Source organism: Pagrus pagrus (genome assembly GCF_965226575.1).
Source record: "Pagrus pagrus genome assembly, chromosome: 15".
In the NCBI taxonomy this organism is placed as follows: Eukaryota; Metazoa; Chordata; class Actinopteri; order Spariformes; family Sparidae; genus Pagrus; species Pagrus pagrus.
Genome location: NC_140199.1, coordinates 28,313,442 through 28,336,657, shown reverse-complemented (window position 1 = coordinate 28,336,657; position 23,216 = coordinate 28,313,442). Strand labels below are relative to the sequence as shown.

Below are 23,216 nucleotides of genomic sequence, written 5' to 3'. Positions count from 1 at the left end.
ATTATTCCAGGTGGTTGTTAGGGTGTGGCATGGTACAACAATTGCCACACCTCCTATACTGGTGAAATTCTAAGGGGTGAGAGCAGGCCTCATGTAAGTCAAGATAAGAGCAAAATATGTCACAAAAATCACACTCCACACATATTACAAAGCTTTTCAACAGGAAAAAGATGACTGATACTGCAGTATCTATTTAAAGCGTATATTATCCAGATGAAATAATTTGCCACCATAATTACCTGATGTACAATATTACCTTTGAAAGGTACTGATTTGACTGACTGGTACTAATCCACTTGACTCACGGCCGTAATTATCTGAAGGTCTGCACACATAAAGAAAACAGCTTGTCCTAAATTATCTTGACATAAACAATTGCATACATATAACATTTTGCAAGGTAATCTCCTTATATGTAATTTGTCAAATGAACGTAGGTATACATTAAAAAAGTTACACTAAAATCATTAATATTACCGTAATCCGCATGTGGCTGCATGGATCTCAATTACGTCAACTTGAAATGCATTGTTGCACACAGGACACTCTGCTGTCTTAAAATAGAATTCACAAGGCATGTGAATAAAGCCTTACATTATTCCAGAGATTAATATCTTAATTTACCAGGAAGGCACAAACAATTTCACCTTGTCTGTCAGGTTGCAAATAGAATCTGGGAATTCATCTTCATGTTCTTCATTGCAGCTTTCCTGGGGGGGGACAAATAATAATAATAGGCAAGTGTTTAGAGCATAATACAGAATAACATCTCATTTTTCAATATAAACAGCTGTGAAGCTGTGACTTTGACATACCTCTTCAGCAGAATAGGACAAATCTACAAGTTCTGTCTTGCATTCCTTGATGTGTACTGGAAGAATCTGAAGTGGAACCATTTTCTTGCAGGTTGTACACTGGGCTTTGGGCATGTTCTCAAACTCCTTTGCTTCAGGTGGTAATGGAATTGTATCAAGTTCTTCTTGTAAAGGAGAAATGTACAATGTGTATTTTCCATTCCCGCTCACTGCTTTTAGCTGCTGGCCAGTGTATCCATGTAGATCTGGAGGTATAACAACCAAGCTCCGCCGCCCACCCCCACCTAAAATTGAAAAATTAGAGATACTAAACAAACCTGAATATACAGTAACTACTCATATAGAGAGTATTTTGAAACAACATTAATCCAGTGTATACGCCTACATACCTGTGGACTTGTGCAGCATCCAGCCACCACAGATATTTGCCAGTCTTGGATATGCACTTACAAGCAAATCTGAAAACTTAAGAAACAAAAGCATAGTTAAAGCTTTATTGCAATGACTTATATTCATGAACTGCTGTGTATTTCATCATGCAAATATTAATTAAATCATGCGTCAAGATGAATTCTAAGATGGGTGTTTTTCCCTTGAGACATGACTTGACACAAGGCAGTAAATGAATGGTAGCGTACCTCTGAATGTGTCATGTTTTCATATATGGATAGTGAACGTTTTCCAAGGCCAGCCAGCATGAGTGGCAGTTCCTCTTCTCCTTTTGGTGTTTTTTCATACTGTTTTTCAAGAAGAAAAAACCTCACCGAAAAGCTCTTCCCAGATTCTTTTGCCCTAAATGGTGCAAAACGCCTTTTGCCTCTTGCCTCCTTTTGAAAGAATCCTGGAAAAGACCTAAAAAGATAGCATACTATTATTCTTATCTTTTATATTCCATCAACAAAACCAACCTAACTCAGAAGACATCTACATTCTAAATGATTCTGTTAGCTTATGTAAATTTGTTTTATGCAATAGTTTACATGGTGATGGTCTGAAGCTCCAGAAAATATTCTAAGGTAAATAACAGAATTTAAAACATCTGCAGCTGTTTCTCTGCCTTCTGCCTGAATCAGAATCAGGGACCTAGTTTGTCCAAATGTGCCTGAAATGGGAGTGCAATAAATGACCCATGTACCCTACCGCGCCATTTCTTGTTTCACTGACAGTCCAGGGCCATTGTTCTGAGATCTTATAAGTTGTTGCACTGCCTGCTGAGGCCTCAGTGTTGGAACTGACTGCGCTTCCTGTCTGACAGCAGCTTCTCCTGTATTTTCCTGTCTGACTGGCCTGACATTCGCTGGTACACTGTTACTTAACATCAACACCAGATTTTGTGCTGTGTTGATGATGTCTCTTAATTGGACCTGAGTGAGAAGAAAGACATAATTGAATAGCAAATGTTACAGACATGGGTATTTTTCACGATTGTACAGAATGCCTGCAAACTAACTTCTTCTTAAAGTCTGAGCTTGGGTCAGCATCCACACCAAACAGCAAGCCAGTCTGTACCCATGCAAACCACACTTGTGCGCCTGATCTCAAGCAACTGACTGCAGGCAAATAATAATTATTATTATAGGGCTCTATTGAATGTTGTCAATCGCTGCATTTTACGGTCTGTTATTTCTGTATAACAGACCGTTGCTAGGGACGCCGCTCTGATCAGAGGAGCACAGATGGAAAGAGGCTAAAAAGGAACTATGCGGGATATTTGCCTTATGGTTCATTTTTACCTTAATTAAACAGCTTCAGAGTTAAAGTGCTGGTTAAATAAACGACTTGTAACTTGTTACATGGAGAATGGAGCCTCCGACCCGGTGTCCCAGCTCTCGTCTCTGCAGCACCGCAACACAAACGCACCCCGTAACCCGTAACCTCTTGTTTATGACAGATAAGACTACACAAATATACACGTCATAATGAGTGCACGATAATCCATCGATCCACTGATTGATTTTCCGCCGGCTTCGTTGTAAACAAATGCACATGACCGAGAGGAGGGTTAGCAAAGAGGAAAAGAAACCGGACTTATACGAAGGACAGATTTGTACGCCAATTGACACAATTTATAAATCGATAAAAGTCGTATTTTGATCAACATTATGTCACAAATTAATTATTTCATATTTTGCAGGTCAGTGCTAATTAACTAGCACAAGCCAACTTCTTATGCTAGTAATACTAGCACTAACTGCGTCACCGCCATGTCGTTAGCTTGCAAGCTAATGCAGTAAGTCTGTAAGTCCATGGACTGTATATTATTTTAAATAGTACAATTTCATGAAATAAATATTGGATATACACGTTATTGACTTTACCTGCGATGCTTCACCTGAGCTGGCACCTCCACACGGTCCACTGCTGTCAGCCATCTTTGCCTTTGGCGCATGCACATTTGGAGGAATCGGGGTTCGATTATTGTCCCGTGACCTGCCTGTGACCTACGTGACGTCATTTCAACACTTTTCTACTCGTACCCACAAACTTGAATTCGTGTTCACAGTGAAGACTTCGTAGTCATAGAAATTAGAGTTGTATTCACTAGACTTTGTAACTACAGCTTTTAGATTCATACTCACATAAAAACAATCCTAACCCAAACAATTTCTCAGACTTGCGTATATGACAGCAGAATTTTGTGTACAACAATTTTATTGACATACAAATGTTTAACATTACAAATACGAATGGTTAGAATCATGCACACATCGTTTTGATAGCTATCTTACTCCATACTCCTCCACCACGTCGATTCACCACGCGAAAAGCTCCTTCTTCTTCTTCTTCTTCTTCTTGGGAGACTCCGGATGGGAGTTTCCCCTTGCTCAAAGTTGCATTCTCTCTCTCGGACGCTCCATCCAATCCCCTCGCTCACTCCCCTGCTCCTGGTGTAACGTGGGGCTGGAGGAAGGCCTAGCCACGGATGCTATTTAGCATAGCTCCAGTAGAGAATAAAGTTGAGGCTGGAAACAAAGTGGAGGGATTTCCACACTGTACGTTTATTTTCACAGACAGACCATACAAGCCAGGTCTCATGGCATAAACTACAGTCATCAATGAAAGAATAAAGAGAGGACAGAAAAGTTCGTTGTCCTGCAGCCTTCAGCAGCGTCCACATTACTTGGGTCAAAAGGATTGACTGAGGGAGAAAGGTGATATCAAGTGACCTAACAAAAAGGAGGCGCCACCGTGTGGCGTCAACTGGTAGTGCTCCGTTATACTCTGACTGTTACACTGGTCACGCCTCGTCCCAACCCACTTCCGCATTTGAAACTACAAGTGGGCAAGAGGTTTGTTTGGCCCTGAGCAGGTAATCTTTCGTCTTTATTGTGGATGTTGTGACACAGATAACTTTTATGCCGATGCTGGCTTATGACTGTGAAAGCTGCCGTTAGTTTTTTTCTGTTATTAGACGGCGTCGAAACAATTTCTGTCTCTGCAGTATTGTCAACACTTGTTTAGTTGTTCGACAGAGACGTTAGCCTCTATGTTAGCATTGTAAGCTAAAATTGCTATCATGTTTACACCTAATCTGCCTATTTATTTGCTCATGGCAGCTAAATGAAGCAGCAAGTAATGCAAGTAAGATGAATGAATGGATGAATGAAACCCTCCGCTTCGCATTGGGGTTTCATTCATCCTGTCCGGATTTATTTCTCCATAACAACCTCTTGCTCGGTCTCTTGCCCGGTCTTGTCCATTTGTTTTTAACGAAGCCTTTGCTAAATCAATGTGATGGATTATCATATACGCGTTACGATATGTGTATTTGTGTGTCTTATCTGTCATAAACAAGAGATTACGGTTTACGGGGAACATTTGTGTAGTGGTCTGGTGCTTCTCAGACAACAGCTGGGACACAGCTGGTCCGAGGCTCATGTAGGTTTAGTTTTCAGCCACAATGTGGAAGCGATCGTTGTGATTAAAGCTAACGGCAGCATCTGTTAGTCTCTTGGCTCCAGTGTTGCCAGGTGTACCATAATTATCGTATTTGTACGATAATTTTGCCCTAATCCTAATCCTATAATTTGACCATTCCGTGAATGTGTGGTTGTAATCGGTTGTAATTAGCCTGCCACAACTGTCTGTCGTAGTTTTTTTGTGAACCCTGAAGGCATCTGTTTCCGTGTGACAAGTTTCCAGCCAATCGCGCTTTTCTAAATGTGAGCTACGGGTGACGTTCATGCGTTTGCCTCAGAACAACTGTCATGATTGGCTGAATGGTCTGCTGCGCCCGCCCCATGAGACGCTCCACTCGGTCCGGAAATCGAGTGAGGAAAAGTAAAAAAAAAAAAGAAAGAAAAGAAGAAGAAGCAGAGTCTGTCTGGAAGAAGCGCAGAAAAATGAGAGAACCTGGGGGGGCAGAGTCGAGGTAAGCAGCATCGCCTACAGACATAGAAAAGAGTGGGAAAGCCAATTTGAAGGGAAATTGAGACCTGTTGCAGGCTGGGAGAGCAAAGCTTTCTGCCGGTGTTGCAAGACAGAGCTGGTGGTCGAAATAACAGTATTAAAAAACCATAGCAAATCCAAAAAACACAATAAGAAAGAAAAAAAGGGGCAGGGTTTTTAGCAGAGCACAACATCGCAATGAGGGCCACAGACCATCTGGTGGATGTTATCAAGGACATATTTAATGACTCAAAAATGGCACAAAACATGTCACTTGGCCGCACAAAGCCATAGCAAAGCATGTTATTGGTGACTGCTATTTTGAGAGTCTGTCAGAAATCCTGATGAGAAAAAAATTCAGCATCCTGATTGATGAATCAACCGACATTGGAAATGTCAAAACGCTCTGTGTTGTCATTCGTTTTTTTGATGAGGGCACAAACAGGGTTCAGACCCACTTTTGGAAGCTGGTGCAGATCTTTTCAGAAGAAAACAGACATCTTGTCAGAGAAGGAGCCACCGCAGAAAGGCTATTCAAAGAAATTATGAAATCATTCACAGAGGCAGGCGTCCCACTTCAAAACGTTGTGGGGTTTGGGTCGGATGGCTGTAATACCATGATGGGACGACACAACTCTGTCTCCAGTCGTCTAAGAAACAATTTGCCGGGGATCACCATACATCGCTGCATCTGTCACTCCTTACACCTGTGTGCCAGTGAGGCATGCAAGCAGCTTCCTCGCCAGTGCGAAGATTTAGCCAGAGACATTTATGAATATTTTAACAACAGTGCTAAACGTGTGGCTGAACTTTGTGAATTTCAGGATTTTTGCCACGTTAAACCCCACAAAATACTGAAGCCCTCCTAGACACGATGGCTGTCACTGACTGAAGTTGTCAAAAGGATATCCGCCCAGTGGGAAGCCCTCTGGGGTTTTTTCACTGACCAGTGGATTGATGCCAGATTGAATGCTGCTGAGAATATTTATCATGCACTCAACAATGAGTCTCTCCGGCTGTATTACCACTTTCTGGAGTGGGCTCTGCCCAAATTCACAGACCTCAATCAATATTTCCAGAGTGAAGGCGTGATTATTACATCACTGAGGAGCAAGATGTGTGAGACCTACAAAGATCTCCTACTGACCTTCATGCAACGGGACTACGTTTTACACACAGCCCTGAGTCAGATCAATTTCAATGATGACTCAAAGTTTTTACCACTCAACACAATGTACCTGGGTGTAAAAGTGATGCAGAAGGTCCAGCAGTCAAAATTCACACCAGCCACCCTGACAGATTTCTATATGCGCTGTCAAAAATTTCTCTGGGTTGCCTGCGGAGAAATGAAGAAACGCTTTGACTTTGATGATGCCCTCTTGGTCCACATTGCATGCCTCTCTCCTGCCACAGCACCCAATGCAAGAGCACGAGCTGGGTATCCCTCTCTGTTTCCACTCATGAGAGTATTGCCACGTCTGATTGACTCAACAGATGCTGACCGTCTCCAAGCCATCGATAACCAGTGGAGGAGATTGCATCTTGTGACCCTTAATGAAGACACTAAAACAATGACTGTGGATGAATTCTGGCACCATCTCTCCACTTTGGAGGACCTTGGGGCAAGAAGGGTGTTCAGGGAACTGGGAGAGTTTGCCCTTGATGCACTAGTGTTTCCTCATTCAAATGCATCCTGTGAACGTGTGTTTTCCAAGGTAAATCTAATCAAAATAAAACCACGAAACCGACTTATCACTGTCACGCTTAATGGGTTCATGCACACATCAGAGTGTGTGAAGATGGCAGGTGGATGTACCAATTTTAAGCCAACAACCACAATGCTGCGCTCCATGACAACATCAAATCTATACCGTAAAAGGACTGCCCCCACCCAGCATGATGCAGCAGACTCAGACAGTGACTCAGAGCTGGAGATTGAACCTTAAGGTAAGCATAATGAATTATTTAATTAGCCTAGCTGATGGCCTAAACTGTTTCTTGCACATTATGAACAGGGTTCTAGTCATCTATGTCATTACATCATGTAATGTAAGATGTAATTAATCTAAACAATAGTCTCCTCTCTGCTCTTCTTCATTTCATTCAGAAAATTGCGGAAGGCGGAAGTGACGTGACATGACTGACGCAGACCAGACAGCTTATGAAGACCGAGGCGATTAGGGCTACACACCACTTAGTTTTTTGTCAACATTACTCTGGGGAGGTTGGGGTTTTGGTGAACTGGAAAAAACAAAACATGTACCCTTGGCCTATTGTTTTTTTCATTTATTTATTTTTTATTATTAATTTGTTATTTTGGACAGACCTACCTCTTTTACAAGATTGTTATATGCACATTATTTTAAGTTATAACCTGGCAAAAGGCACTTTTAAGTTTGTCAACATTACTCTGGGGAGATTGGGGTTTTGGTGAACTCTAGAGGCTCTAGAGGCTCAGCCAGCTGCTGCAGCGGCTAGTAGCTGTTAACTGTTAGCACGTCGTCCCCTGCAGCGTCAGAGCTCCGGACTTCTGTGAGCCGAGCTGCTTTCACCAGATGTGAAAATGACCCAGTGTTTCATTTTTCAGCTCGTACGGTTCGCGTTTACACACGTTTGTTTTCTCCGGTCCAAACAGTAGATTACAGAGTATCTTTGGTAGATCCGTGATTGTCACGTTTCCATGACGACTTCCATCAGTCAATGGTCAGGGTCAGGCCCCTGGCACCGGTGGGCCGCTGGTGGGCCACCCTACCACCGGGCTTAACAAGTTTTCTGGGGGAAACCCTGGTCACTGTTTATTTTCTGGTCGATCAGCTTGTGTTCTTACACAAGAACCTTGAAATTCCCAAATGCTGAACAGTGAGAAGTTATGGCTTAGGTCAAACTATATATTTCCTCACTCTGAAGCTGATTGTTGATGATGGTGATGTTGAACTCAGACGGAAGAAGTTGTTTGCACAAATTTGGTAGTAGGCTAAGCCTACACACTTTATTTTTGGTTTACATTACAATGTTTTTCACATCTTGATATTTTGTTGTATGCAGCCGACGTGATTGCCAGATAGGAATCTCATCTCAGGTATATAATTGTCATTGTCTTAAAGCTGCTAAGCTGCTGTTTTGTTGAGAATAGTTGCACTTGACTTTACTAGTTGCACTTGACTTTACGGGGTCAAACTAGCAGTAGCTGCTACAGGTAAACAAGCCGGCTGTCGCGGGTGCGCGCGCAGCTCAGAGACGACATCTTCCAGGTCAGAGGTAGTAGGTCAACCTACAGACCCTGGATGTTGACAATAGACGAGCCCGGACTCAGAGGGGAATAGCACGAGCGTATCGTAACAAAATATTGGTGTAATGAACTAGTTTTGTGGCAGATAATGTGTTATATAGAGGCTGTGTGTCGATGCCCCGTTACTCGCATTATATGGATATATCGGTGCTACACTGGATCTAATTTCGTCCGAACGACGCCGAATGACACCAAAGTTATCTGGGTGAGTAAATGACCATATATTTTGCTAGAAAAAAGGTCCAGGTTGTAAAAAACGGTTGTTATCCTTTAAAGTTGTGTGTTGTAGTTCAAGTGTGGTCAGCCCCAATCAGACTCGTTGGCGGGGGGTTAGTACAGCAGTTATAGAGGAGGACCTGCTTAAACCAAACTTATGCATGTTTTCTTTTTGTTTTCTTCCGTTTTGGTTTGAGTTTGCAGTTGATTTGTATATAGATATATTGTTTGGTTTCGTTTTGAATATTTGAGTGTGCAGTGACCTCTGCTACAGCTAGCTACTTAAATGCCTCTCTTCCTAACTGAACCGCTGTGGGTTTTTGTGTTGGCTGAACATAATCTTTGGAAATAAAAAGAACTTTATAAATGTTTTTTTTAGAGAAACTTAATTAAGAAATTATTTTATTGTGAGTAATAATATTTATAATATAGTCAATATTTTATTGAGGACAAACTGTAATTCATATAAAGCGTTAGCAGAAACTGAAATATGTTACTGTGACATTAAAGAAAAGCAAGTCAACAAGTCCTTTAGTTTTATGGCAAAAATAAGTGCTACCAGGATAGATAATGAAAAAACAGTTCAGATCTCTCAGGATCGTCTCATCAATTATCTTGGCTCGCTACAACTGCTGGACTCTACCACCATGGTTGAAACTCCTGGTTTCTGTACATTTTTCCTGCAGATCCACCATGCACGATAGCTATTTTTAGATCAACGTACTGCCAAAGAAAGGTGACTTTCTCCACCACACTCTTCATTTAACCACAGTATCTTCACTAAACTAAAGTAAAATAACTTCTCCAGCGTAATCCACCACATAATCTTTGGAGTAATCCAACGTGTGTCTGCTCTGGTCTCGTTTGCGCGGAGGAGAATCAACTGAGAATGGGAGTGATTTTATTGACGCAGCAAGTAGCATTCTGATTGGATGGTGAAGTATATCAGCCCAGTATCACGCATATATCACAAAGTCACCCATTTTAGTGCTATCCTACTCCATGTCACCTGAATCTTTAGAAATGTTGCAAATTAAGCACATTCACCTCACTTTAAATTACATAAAAGATCTAAGAGCCTTTTTCAGTGTATTTATTTATTAATGCACTAAGTGTGTCTTTTTCAACTCTTCTAACTTATTTCTGGCATGAAAAATGTTCTTTTGACCATAATAATTTATTTGCTGACTCTTCCTTCACTACAGTCTCATGGACTAACAACATGGGTTACACCTGCTCATTCTATTCACACACTGGCAGGATCTGAGACTCTTTAGATTCATCCATTCAGAACGAGTTATTCGTTAATAGTTTCTCTCTCTTAAGGAGGGAAAGAAATAAACATGGCAGTGGTTAGCAATTTTTGTGCAATGGCATCTGCTTGTTAAACATTCTGCATTATGCTGAATGATGCAGAAGCACTGTGGGTTCAAGTGCAACTACCCCACCTGAAACCAATAGTAGTGAGTTGCTGCTACAGAACTGACTACCTAACCCAACTATGTGAAATGTTGACAGACCCTATGTTTCAATACCCATACTACCATACTATTTAGTATTATGAAGAATGTGAAATGCAGTATGCCAGAAATACCCAGATGTCCTTCTACATCCAGGCGCATTTTGCAGTATGCAAGCCAGCATGCTTTTCTGGTTATTCTGACCCATAATCCTCTGTGCAGTGAAGGATATGTCACATATGTCATGGTGTATCATGCAAATATAAGCATTGCCGAGAGAACACAAACTATTGGATAGCTCACTAACAGATGACAGCTCATTTGACTATTTAGTCATTCATCACACCCCAATGAGAGATGAAAGCACATTTAAGTGTAAGTCCTACAGTACGTTCTTTGCACTCCATAATTTTGTGCCAAGGCTGCAATGGATATAGGAGCAAGAGGGTCAAAGTTCAAGGCGTACTGTCATGTCAAAGTAGTATGTCCCAATTGTATGCATACTGCCTGCAGATTGTTAAAACGTATTAATTCTTTCATTATCAGTAAACCCACTTATCCTTTACAGGGTCACAAGGGGCTAGCACCACTCCATGCTGACATTGCGCGAAAATGTATTAACTGAATAAATAAAACGTCACTCCCACGCTTCTGGGGCAACATTTATTTTTCTTGTAAACATTTTTTAATTTGCTATTCTTAATCTGATTAGGTCTTTTGTTTTTGCCACAGTCACTGAGATGGCACAACACAAGCAATTAGGTCAATTCAAATCGTGGAATAATGGAATGCTTTTCAACATACAATGAGACCTCTAATTCTATCATGTGTGCATGAAAAAAGTCAATCAAATGTCTGCTTGAGGGGGTTCCCCAGAAGCTCAGTTGGTAGAGCGCGGATCACATGTACAGAGGCCCCTTTCCTCACTGCAGTGGCCCAGGGCTTAAGTCCGACCCCCAGCACCTTGCCACATGCCTCACAGAGGATTCAGGCAAATCAAATAATTTCCTTATTTGATACCAGATTCTTGAAGAACCATAAAGTTATTTCCTGTAATGATACACTGCAAATTTGAAAAGTGTTAAATCAACACTTAAAGTGTGGAATTTTACTCTGTCAAAGATAACATAATCTACACAGAGTAAAAAGTACACTGACCATGGTGTTACAATTTAGAGTAGATTTTAGAGTAGATTTAACACTAGTGTTAAAAATGAACACTTCCAGTGTCGATAAGAATTAACACTGAACACTTTGAGAGTTATGACACTCAGTGATAAACTGTGTGACTCCTGTTAGTGTTAAATGTTCTCAACTCTGTTCAGTGCTACATTAGCACTCGTAGGGTGACTCTTATTTGTGTTGAAAATTTTCTTTACTCCATCTAGTGTGATATATCGACACTCACTAGTGTTGAAATTAATTATTGTTAAAATTAAAAAAATTATTAATGTTAAAACTTGTTAACTCTGTCCAGTGTTATCAACACGTACAAAGCCACAAACCACAGTAAATGTATTGCATAAAAAGTTACTTACAATAAATTCACAACACATTAAAGATTATGCTTAATCTGTTTATTTCCCCACTTGGCAAATTATAGAACAGCCAAATATCCTCTGAACATTTAAGGGACACGCAAGTTTTAACAACAGAACAGAGAAAAAAAAAAAACTTCCATCAGTCACAGTGAAAAAAAAAAAAGAATACAACCAAAAAAAAAAAGCCAGAAAATCAAAATAAATCAATTTTAGTGGTTTGGGTGTGACGTGTGTGTGTGTGTCGTGACTGTATGGTGTGACGTGTGACTGGTGTGTGTGTGTGTGTGGTGGGACTAGCTGGCACAGACCAGTCATCAACTCTCATTTGATTCCTGCAGTCGGGTCTGGGGTTGCAACCATAGGGTCTCATTTGCAAACTGGGCAAATGACTGAATTTTAAAGAAATCGCCCTACAACGGCCTACTAGTTGTAGGGCGGTTTCTTTAGAATTCAGACATTTGATTGGCAGTTGAGGGAAACTCAGAAAATAAGTTTGCAAATGAGACCCTATGGGCGCGACCCCAGACCGACTGCAAGAATCAAATGAGAATTTGACAGGTCTGGATGGCTGTTCAAGGCTAATGTGACTATGGTGTGACTGGTGTGAGTGTGTGTGTTCAAACCACATTCACGTCAATCAAATTACAGTAGGGGACTATGTAATAAAAAGAGTCCCTTGCTCCATATGACATGAGCAAACCAAAAGGTTTGTAGTACACAATGTCTGTCAAATATAAAACCTTGCCTGGTGGATTTCTCTTTCTCAGAACTTTGAATGCATGTAAATGATCATCAAAACAAATTGTTTCGAGAGCATAACCAACCAAATAAACAGTCTCCTCTTTAACAAAAATATCCTTAATTTGGTAAAATACTGGCATTTCACTGGCAAACTCACTACATACGACCATATCAAGGCGGTATTCTGTACCGTGGTGCTTGACCCATTTCACTGACAAAACCTGCATGTCCACTGAAACTCCTAGCTTGGCTGAAATCTGTTCACTGACATCTGACATCTTTCCTGGACCAATCGTGTTACGGGGCGGTAGTATGAGGACCCAATTGCGGACAGACGGAGAGGTACAGGTGGAGTTTCACAAGTCTTTATTTTGAAGTGAAAAGCAAGCTGAGGGTCCGGGGCATATGTGGAGGAGGCAGGCTGAGGAGGGAGCAGGCTGGGGTGTTGCAAGGCGGAGACTGGTGGAGCAGAGTGGGGGCCGGAGAGCAGAGCAGGCAGGCGGGTACTGAAAACAGAGGAAAAAGGTCAAAAAACGTGTTTCTTATCTCAAGTACAGGTTTAGTGAGCTAGAGTCAAGCTGTATACTGACTGAACAGTGGCTACGATCTGGCAGCGAGCGTGTGGCAGGACTGAGTAGAAGTAGGCTGAGGTGATTGCAGGATGAGATGCAGCTGATGGGGCTCTGCTCTGTCTTGGCACACCTGAAACCACTCTGCCCACCACACACACACACACACACACACAGCAGATGTAACAGTACCCCCCCTCCTATGGGCGCCTCCTGGCGCTCGACTGGGCCTGTCAGGGTGGCGGGCGTGGAAGTCCTGAATGAGGGAGGGGTCCAAGATGAGCCGTCGAGGAATCCAGGCACGCTCCTCGGGCCCGTAGATGTTCCGAGATGACAGCCATACCTTCTGACTCGGGGTGTAAACTGGAGCCACAGCACGGCGACGGTCGGCATAGGTCCGGGCCCTATTGGATGCACGGAGAAGTGCCGCCCGAGCCATCCTCCATGTGCGGCGGCAGCGGCGCAGATGGTTCTGGACCGAGGGCACGGCCACCTCCTCCTCCTGACTTGGAAACAAGGGGGGTTGGTATCCAAGACAGCATTCAAATGGTGTCATACCTAGAGAGGCATTGGTGAGGGAGTTATGGGCATACTCCACCCATGGCAGCTCAGAACTCCACCGGGAGGGGTTAGTAGAGACCACACAGCGAAGGGCGGCTTCCAGCTCCTGGTTAACTCGCTCGGTCTGGCCATTGGTCTGTGGATGAAACCCAGAGGAAAGACTAACGGAGCACCCAAGAGCAGAGCAGAAAGCTTTCCATACCCGCGAAATGAATTGGGGACCTCTGTCTGATACAACATCAACAGGAATACCATGTAAACGAAACACATGTGAGACCAGAAGGTCTGCAGTCTCTCTGGAGGATGGGAGTTTTGGCAGAGGAATGAAATGGGCTGATTTGGAAAATCTGTCAACAATAGTCAAGATGACCGTGTTACCATTTGATGGGGGCAGACCGGTCACAAAATCCAAGGCGATGTGTGACCAGGGACGACTAGGTACATGCAGGGGCGGAGTAGGCCAGAGGGGGGTTGAGTTGAAGTCTTGTTTGCGGCGCAGACCGAACAAGCAGTAACAAAGCCCCTGGTGTCCTTGTGCATGGTCGGCCACCAAAAGCGCCGTCGAAGGAAGGCCAAGGTACGACCCACCCCGGGATGGCAGGTAAGTCTGGTTGAATGGGCCCACTGGAGGACTTCGGAGCTGACTGACTCTGGAACAAAAAGAGAGTTAGGGGGGCCATTACCTGGATCAGGTTGAGTCTGCTGGGCCTGGCACACACGTGACTCAATGTCCCAGGTCACAGAGGCCACAATGCAGGATGGGGGCAGAATGGGATCTGATTCAGGAGGTGCATCAGCCGTGAACTGGCGGGACAAGGCATCTGGCTTGGTGTTCCTGGAACCGGGGCGATAAGTCAAGGTAAAATTGAATCTTCCAAAAAACAAGGCCCACCTGGCTTGTCGTGGGTTGAGACGTTTAGCTGTCTGGATGTAGGCCAGGTTCTTGTGATCCGTCCACACAATGAAAGGCTGGTTGGCTCCCTCCAACCAATGACGCCACTCCTCCAGTGCAAGTTTGACTGCCAGAAGTTCCCGGTTTCCAACATCATAGTTTCGTTCTGCGGGGGACAGCTTGTGGGAGTAGAAAGCACAAGGATGCATCTTATGGTCAGTGGGAGAACGTTGAGAAAGAATAGCTCCTACCCCAGTCTCTGAAGCATCCACCTCGACAACAAACTGAAGCTCTGGATCCACCTGGGTGAGAACGGGAGCTGAGGTGAAGCGGCCCTTAAGTTCCTGAAACGCGGTCTCCACACTTGCAGTCCAGTGGAACGGGTGAGAGGTTGAGGTCAGAGCTGTGAGAGGGGCTGCCAGGCGACTATAGTTCTTGATGAAACGCTGGTAGAAATTGGCAAACCCCAAAAACCTCTGCAACTGCTTTCGGGTTGTGGGGGCGGGTCACACTGCCTCAACCTTAGCTGGATCCATCCTCACCTGCACCTGTGAGATGACATAGCCCAAAAAAGACACTGTGGAAGCGTGGAATTCACATTTGACAGGTTTGACAAATAACTTGTTCTCCAACAGGCGTTGGAGTACCTGACGGACGTGCTGCCGGTGGGTGTCAAGGTCAGGTGAAAAAATGAGAATATCATCCAGATAGACGAAGACAAACCGTCTGATCATGTCTCGAAGCACATCATTGATGAAGGCCTGAAAAACAGCTGGAGCATTTGTTAGACCGAATGGCATCACCAGATATTCAAAGTGGCCCAGGGAGGTGTTAAAGGCGGTCTTCCACTCATCCCCCTCCCTGATACGGATGAGATGGTAAGCGTTTCGCAGGTCCAGCTTGGTAAAGATCTTAGCTCCATGAAGAGGGGAAAAAGCAGAATCGATTAAAGGCAGAGGATAGGTATTCCTGATGGTTATGTTGTTTAATCCCCGGAAATCAATACAAGGTCGGAGTGTGCCATCTTTCTTTCCCACAAAAAAAACCCCTGCACCCACCGGGGAAGAGGTTGGTCTGATGATGCCTGCAGCCAGGGAGTCCCGGATGTATTCTTCCAAAGCCTCCTGCTCAGGACGAGAGAGGTTGTACAGGCGACTGCGGGGATGCGGTGCTCCAGGCTGCAGGGCAATAGCACAGTCATATGGCCAGTGAGGTGGTAATGACAGTGCATGATGTTTACTGAAAACCGGGGCCAGGTCATGATAAACTGGAGGTACAGAAGTCAGGTCAGCTGGCTCAGGAACAGAAGGAGGTAAAGACAGGGCAGGAGCAGGGGCTGAATGCAGACAGTTAGCATGACAAAAATTACTCCAGGAAATTACCTTACCAGCTGACCAGTCCAGTTGGGGGTTGTGTACCCTCATCCAGGGATAGCCGAGAACCAGGGGAGAGCTGGGGCAGTCAATTACATGAAAACTCATCATCTCCTGATGATTACCTAAGACTCTGAAGAGGATGGGCACAGTCTTGTTAGTCACACAGGCGAGAAATTTACCATTAAGGGCTCTGGCAGTTTTAGGTGAATCCAGTGGTACTGTGTCTATAGCCAACTGTGCAACAATCTTACTGTCTAAGAAACTCTCCTCAGCCCCTGAGTCAAGGAGAGCACACAAGGGTAATGTCTGGTTCTGCCACATGAGGGAGGCATTGAGCAGGGGTCTGGAAGGAGACTGGCAACTACTATGACTCAACAGTATCTCCCTCACTACTGCTGAGCCGGCCCTTCCCCCGGGCGCAGAGGACAGGTGAGGAGGAAATGACCGGACTGACCACAGTACAGGCAGCTCCTGGAATTGAACCGGCGCTGCCTCTCCTCTGGCGAGAGTTTGGCTCGGCCCAGTTGCATGGGCTCGGGATCTAGAGGACGAGGAACAGAGGCAGTCGGGGGAGAAAAACGAGGTAAGGTAGGTGGTGGAATGGGAGGAGCTACCTTACCTGTCTTCTCCCTCCGACGCTCACGGATGCGGTTGTCAATCCGGATGGACAAAGCAATCAGATTCTCCAGTCCCTCGGCCTCCGGGTGAGACACCAGCTCATCCTTAATGCTCTCATTGAGGCCGTTCTGAAAAGCCCCCTGGAGCGCCTCCTCGTTCCAGCCACTCTCCGCGGCCAGGCAGCGAAACCGGATGGCGAATTCAGCGACAGAGCTTGTACCTTGACGGATGGATATCAGCCTCTTGCCGGCATCTCTCCCACGGACGGGATGATCAAAAATTCTCCTCATTTCAGCTGTGAAGTCGGGGTAGGAGGCAACAAGTAGAGACTGCTGTTCCCACACCGCCGTGGCCCAGCTGCGTGCAGACCCCCGGAGACAACCCATCAGGTAAGCCACCTTGGCTCGGTCGGAAGCATAGGAACTGGGCTGTTGGTCAAAAACAATTCCACATTGCATCAGGAAATCCCTACAAGTGCCTAGGTTACCGTAATAGGGTTCAGGAGGTGGCACATGGGGCTCCCGGGTTTGAGGCTGGTTGCTGCCGGCTGCCACGGGAGCTGGGGGAGGGTCTTGGGCTGCGAGTTGCAGTTGGAGATTTGCCAGGGTCTGTGCCATCTCGGCTACCCGAGCCGTGAGTGCTTGCAATACCTCACTGTGTTGTCCAAGGACTGCGCCCTGTCCCGTGAGTGCTTGGCGGACGGCGGAATCCTGGTCCGCTGGATCCATATGGCCAGATCGTACTGTTACGGGGCGGTAGTATGAGGACCCAATTGTGGACAGACGGAGAGGTACAGGTGGAGTTTCACAAGTCTTTATTTTGAAGTGAAAAGCAAGCTGAGGGTCCGGGGCATATGTGGAGGAGGCAGGCTGAGGAGGGAGCAGGCTGGGGTGTTGCAAGGCGGAGACTGGTGGAGCAGAGTGGGGGCCGGAGAGCAGAGCAGGCAGGCGGGTACTGAAAAAAGAGGAAAAAGGTCAAAAAACGTGTTTCTTATCTCAAGTACAGGTTTAGTGAGCTAGAGTCGAGCTGTATACTGACTGAACAGTGGCTACGATCTGGCAGCGAGCGTGTGGCAGGACTGAGTAGAAGTAGGCTGAGGTGATTGCAGGATGAGATGCAGCTGATGGGGCTCTGCTCTGTCTTGGCACACCTGAAACCACTCTGCCCACCACACACACACACACACACACACACTCAAACAGCAGATGTAACAAAGAGTTAATCTATCTTGGCTGAACATTTCCCAATTATATGCTACATGATGTTGTTCTTGGCTAAAGTCATAGTAACATTCTTAAAACTTTTCAGTTGCTTTTTAAAGAAGTTGTGTTTAGCCTCATAGCGCATACATCATGAGTGAAGTATAGGTCCAATATTTCTGATGCATCGTGGATAATGTGTCATGAAGTGGTGCTTTGGTAGGAGATTCCTATCAGGAAACAAATACTTGAAAAGCTTATGATGTTCAGCAATTAAGAAAAAGCTTATGATGTTCAGCAATTAAGAACAGGAGAAAAGACAATATTTACAATTTGTAGAAGTAGGAGAAGGAGCTGCCAGTATGAATTACCTTTCTGTACAAGATCACCAAATATCAATGGAAAATGGCGGAGAAAACACCAAGACCGTTGTTGGGACCCACAGATGAAGTCATTCATTGTGGATTTCAAAATGGACTCTGAACTGAACTCAGTGTCCCAGAATTCCCCATTCTTCACACCTAGGTGCAAAATTCAGCTTTGAGCTACTATTGGTCAGGGTGACAGACCCCCCTCTGATCAGAGAGTCAAAACTCCAGCGCATTCCTTTGTTCTCTCTCTTCTCCACAAGCTCTCTTCTCCACAAGCTCTTCTCCTCAAGCCTCTCTTATCCTCAAGGGCTCCTAAGCACGGCTAAGGCTACGCACGGGACTCTGGTTGATGTAATGCATATGTGTTCAATTTATGTGTGTCCACTGTTTGAGTGTTATTGTGATCTCAGGTCAGGTTATTGGTAGTTTGCTTTCCTAGACGGCTAATTTGACATTAGTCGAATGATGCTTCACACAGACTCAGGGTCTTTGCATGCAACTAACCATCTTCTATAATCTGGCATCACGTCACACCCACACACACACACACACACACACACACACACACACACACTCAAGCCTGGAGCATATCACACCCACATGTGATATCAGTGACCACCATTGTTTCTTTGTTCTGCCTGACACACACTCACACACACACATACACATACACACACACCTGTATAAAGTACATGTTAGTTAGTGTGTTTTCATGTTTGTGTTGAATAAAATACTTTTCAACCCACATGTTGTCTATTTAATATTGTACAAGAGTGAATGTTGCCAACCTCTACTCTGTCAAGAGCTCCAAAATCCTTCGACCATTACTAGCTGTTATGGTAATATTGGTTGTAGTTATTACATTAATTATTAATCAGAGTTACAAACAATTTAGTACCTTTTCTGAGACTGATTTGGTGAATTGGCTATATTTTCCCTTCTTCAAGGGTGGTGCCCCAAGGTGATCTAATGTAAATTGGATCTTATTAGTAATCAGAATTAATAATTATCCCTGATAATCATTAATTATTATTGATAGCCAAATTTAACCCAAAACTCTTGCATGAAGCACTACATTATGGTGCCTCGTGTGATGTGAGCACAACACCGTGAAGCATTTAGTCCCAAATCATTGCTCCCATCATCTAATTTGATTGCAGGTGGACGATTGCTCCTTTGTGTGTAGCCATAGTTAAATGCATGAACTCTATAGGACACATCTTTTGCAGTCATAAGCTTGGCGTGTACATAGTACTGTAACAAAAGTTTTAGCTCAAATTGTGCAACTCCTTCTAAAATGTTGTGCATTACATCAACAGAAAAATTGTCGGTAGTATTGAAGTACTGCAGAGAGTTCAATAAGCAAGCATCTTTCACACCGTACACATGGTGTTGTGGGCTTTGACTGCATAGATTCACAATGCTGTGAGTGCATGTGTTTTGTTCTCAAAATCACTCTTGGATCATCTTCAGAAAACACTGTTTGGAAATCCCCTTTCTCAGTGATACAAAACCGGCAACAATAACGAGCACTAAATGATTCCACGAATCCAAATAAGCCATGTATGCCCAGATTGTCTCCAGTTACTTGGACAATACTGCCATGTATATGGCCAAGGGAAGGTATTTCAATACCCTCAGTTTCAAGTGCTTTCAAATCTCTCACTATTGGCTCCAGAATGGAAGCAAACCCATAACTTTTAAGATCCTGGGTATTGAAAAGGGCAACTAGGTGTATGTTTACCAACATTGAGTTAAACTTGGGTGGGAAATTTCTCAAAGTATAGTATACACCCCCAAGCTTATGAATACCCTTTTTTGATCCCAAGGGATTACAAGCCTCAAAGTCGTCATAAAAAAGTTGGATTTGTAGTGCATTTTTCTCTTTAGAAAATAGAGGATGTCCCTTTATATACAGCCCATCTGCCAAATCATAGTAAACTCCATCTTTAGAATTGTGCTCTGACTTAAACATGTCACCAGCGTTTAGGTTCTTCAAAATTGACTGCAATGTCTCAAGAATTGGAACATAAGAGAAGGTATCAGTGATCGTGACTTGATCATAAGTTCCACTTGTTTTGTTTTTTCTACTGTCAAGTCAAACACCAAGGACTTTCTGAACTGGTTCGACTGTTCCCCATTTACAACTAAAATAAGCACTCCGTTCAGATTCTGAGTTCAATGAAGTGAAAGGATTTTCCATATTCTCAAAAGACTGTTACATTTTTTTTACAGTTTCTGGGTCTTTTGAATATGTACATGTCGCTATGTCTTTAGCTTGACTCTGTATTTCTTGAACAACTTCTTCCATTGAAGATACAAAAGTATTCACAGTTGTCCGACCTACACCTGCAGCCTGCAATTGTGCAATAGCAGACGCACACATATCACTTATGTTCTTGTTAGATATTGGTACAGCAGGGGTACAACTCAGCCCCGGCTCCAGAACCATATTGTAAGGGGGGCATGTGATGATCACAGAGGGGCAGCGTTGCATACATATATACATAAACACATACATGCGTAATAGACAAATGGCAATGGTCTATTATTACCGGGACAAGAACAAATTTCACTCCATATGCACATGAAAACCAGTTGTACAATCACAATATCACACCCCCTTTAGCTAAATAGCTTAGACTACTCACCACTTAGTAGAGCTGCAGTCGGCGTCTCCCAGAGTTGAACCTCTTCATTACTGCCTCCTTCCATTCAGTAGCAAATCTTTTAGTTAAGTCTCTTTCAAAGGCCAGCTGCACTAAATGTGCTTTTCGTTGGTGCAGCATGCTGAGTCTTTTGTCTGTGAGAGCACTTTTTAAAGTGGAGGAGTTCTCACACATGGCTGTTGACGCTCCAAATGTCAGAGCGTGTTTAAAGGCCGTCATCACACTTGGCATAGCCTCCAGTGCGCTGTGGAATGTCTTGACAATCCATGATATTGTCCAGGTTTCATCGTCGACAGTTTGTTTTGAGGAAGTGGCGAGCAACTACAAATTCTGCTTCAATGATTTCAGTGCTTGATAAAGACAGAATGGACTTTACATGTTTTACATCGAGGAACGTTTCACTGTTTGGGTCCAGAGATTGAAGTGCGGTAATTAGCTCACTGTTGCGTTCACTGAAACGCTTGCTAATTTCTTCCGCCACCCGACCAAGGTGCTGTAGAATAATCTCCGCAGTTCAGTGTCCCCGTCGTCAGTATCACCCTGCTGCTGACCAACGGTCTCTTCAACAAGATATTCTTGGAGACTTTTGTTAACCATCCTCTTCCTCTTTTGTTGCCTGTCTGTCTCCCTACACTGTCCCATGATGTTGTTAAACTCACTTTCTGAGCGCTGTTGCGCAACACATTCAGATGCACTTTTCACTAACTGCATCCCAGAGAGCAAATCCATTTGTTCTGACTGAAGCATTTTGTTGGGGGCATCAAGCAGCTGCAAGATCCTCTGCACAAAGCGTCCAATGAATTCAAAGCTTGGCTCTGAAATAGCCCGAATCAGACCTGCTGCCTCAATTCGTAAATCAGTTCCAAAGGCACGATTTCTGTCAATCTCTGACAACAGAGAGAAAATGTCATCAAATGACTTGAGCACAACTGTGACGGTAGCTAGATGGCCAGTCCACCGCTGTTCGAGCAGACGTTTTAGTGTCTCCTTTATAGTGGACTGCAACAGTGGGTTTCTTAATTTGTAGAGAGACCCACAAACTCCAAAAAAGTCCTCAATTGCTCCCTCGCTTGACATTGCATTTATCACAACTAGGTGGAGCTGATGATTAAAACAATGAACATAGGGTATCTCTCTGGCGAGCGTGTCCTGCAGTATCTTCTGAACACCCCCATGTTTCCCAGACATGACCGATGCTCCGTCATACACCTGACTGAGAATTTTAGATGTACTTAAACCAACTCTGCACAACTCTGATTATAGTGTTTGCAAGAGTTTTGGCATCTCCCACATCTGCAGTAGCAATAGTTAGCAAACGCTCCCTAACTTCCAAATCTTCTGCTACAAAGCGGATCACGATAGAAATGTTTTCACAGCCAGTGAGGTCTCGGGTGCCGTCAACTTTAATGGTAAACCATGAATCACTGACTTCACATACAATTTCTTCAGTTAAAATATCACTCATTATCTTAAGTAGTTAATTTTGTTTATCATGTGATGTATATCTGGCATTTTGTGGGATGTTTGCAGTATCTTCTCAAGCTCTGGGTCTTTTCTCACTGAGTACTCAAACAATGACAAATAAAGTCCACAGCTTGCATCACCTTGAGAATCAAATGCTTCCACACTCCCTCTGAGAGGCAATTGGTTTATGGCCAAAAATTGTAGCATGTCGATAATAGCACCAATGTAATACCGATTTCTAGCTAGTTGGCCTTCATTCACAAGAGTGGAAATCTCCTGTCCTAAACCAGCCCTCTTCTCTCTCTCCCGCCACTTTGCCGCACTTTCCATGTGTTCTTTACGGTCTGCATGCCTGCGCAACCCTCTCTCTGCTGCGTGTTTCCAGTCACAATAGCCAGTTTTCGTGAACACAGAATCTACAGTCCCAAACTTTCGGCATGCAAAACAAAATGCCGCTTCGGCTTTAACACTGTATTCTAACCAGTCTCTACGGTTGTACCACAGGGCAACAAATGAGCGTTTCTGACCCTTGAAAAGGCGAGAGGGAAACTTATTCAAAAGGGGGCTGGAGGTCCCGGCAAAAAAGAACAAACAGATGAGAGACGGTGGACCAGCCGCGCAGTGGGCCGTCGTTCCCCGCGTCTCCCCCTTCCCCTGCCTTCATGGAAAATAATCCCTAACAAAGAAAAAGCAAAAACAGGACCACCGGCAACCTCCAACCCAAACCTAACGGCCTCCGCCAACATACACCCCGCACAAAGCCCCCACACCCAGGCGTGTGTGAAAGCTTAGGGAATAAACCTCTATGACAATGCGTTCAAAACAACCTCCTCACCCGTGCGCTGCCGCTCTCTCGTGTCACGTGTGTGCCGAGGCTCACCTTTCCCTGCGCCCTCTTATCCCCTCCCCCACTCCACTCACCGATCACACTCAGGTGTGCTCAGGTGGAGTCGGGGAGGGGGAGAATGACAATCGGGGAGAGAGAGGGAGAGAGAGCAACACACACAGAGGCACACATAACACCCCCACCCTAAAATAGTGAATGT

General features: G+C 44.2%; 1 protein-coding gene across 1 annotated transcript; it reads right to left on the bottom strand.

Annotated features, from left to right (window-relative positions):
• Window positions 1-473: 473 nt before the first annotated feature.
• LOC311270221 (uncharacterized protein) lies at window positions 474-1,269 on the bottom strand (the record flags this gene model as incomplete). Its single annotated transcript, XM_084374965.1, has 4 exons — window positions 1,205-1,269; window positions 816-1,099; window positions 648-710; window positions 474-554 (listed from the first exon to the last, which is right to left on the bottom strand). Exons 1-4 carry the CDS (start codon window positions 1,221-1,223, stop codon window positions 474-476), a joined length of 447 nt encoding a protein of 148 aa, XP_084231091.1. The 5' UTR covers window positions 1,224-1,269.
• Window positions 1,270-23,216: the final 21,947 nt, after the last annotated feature.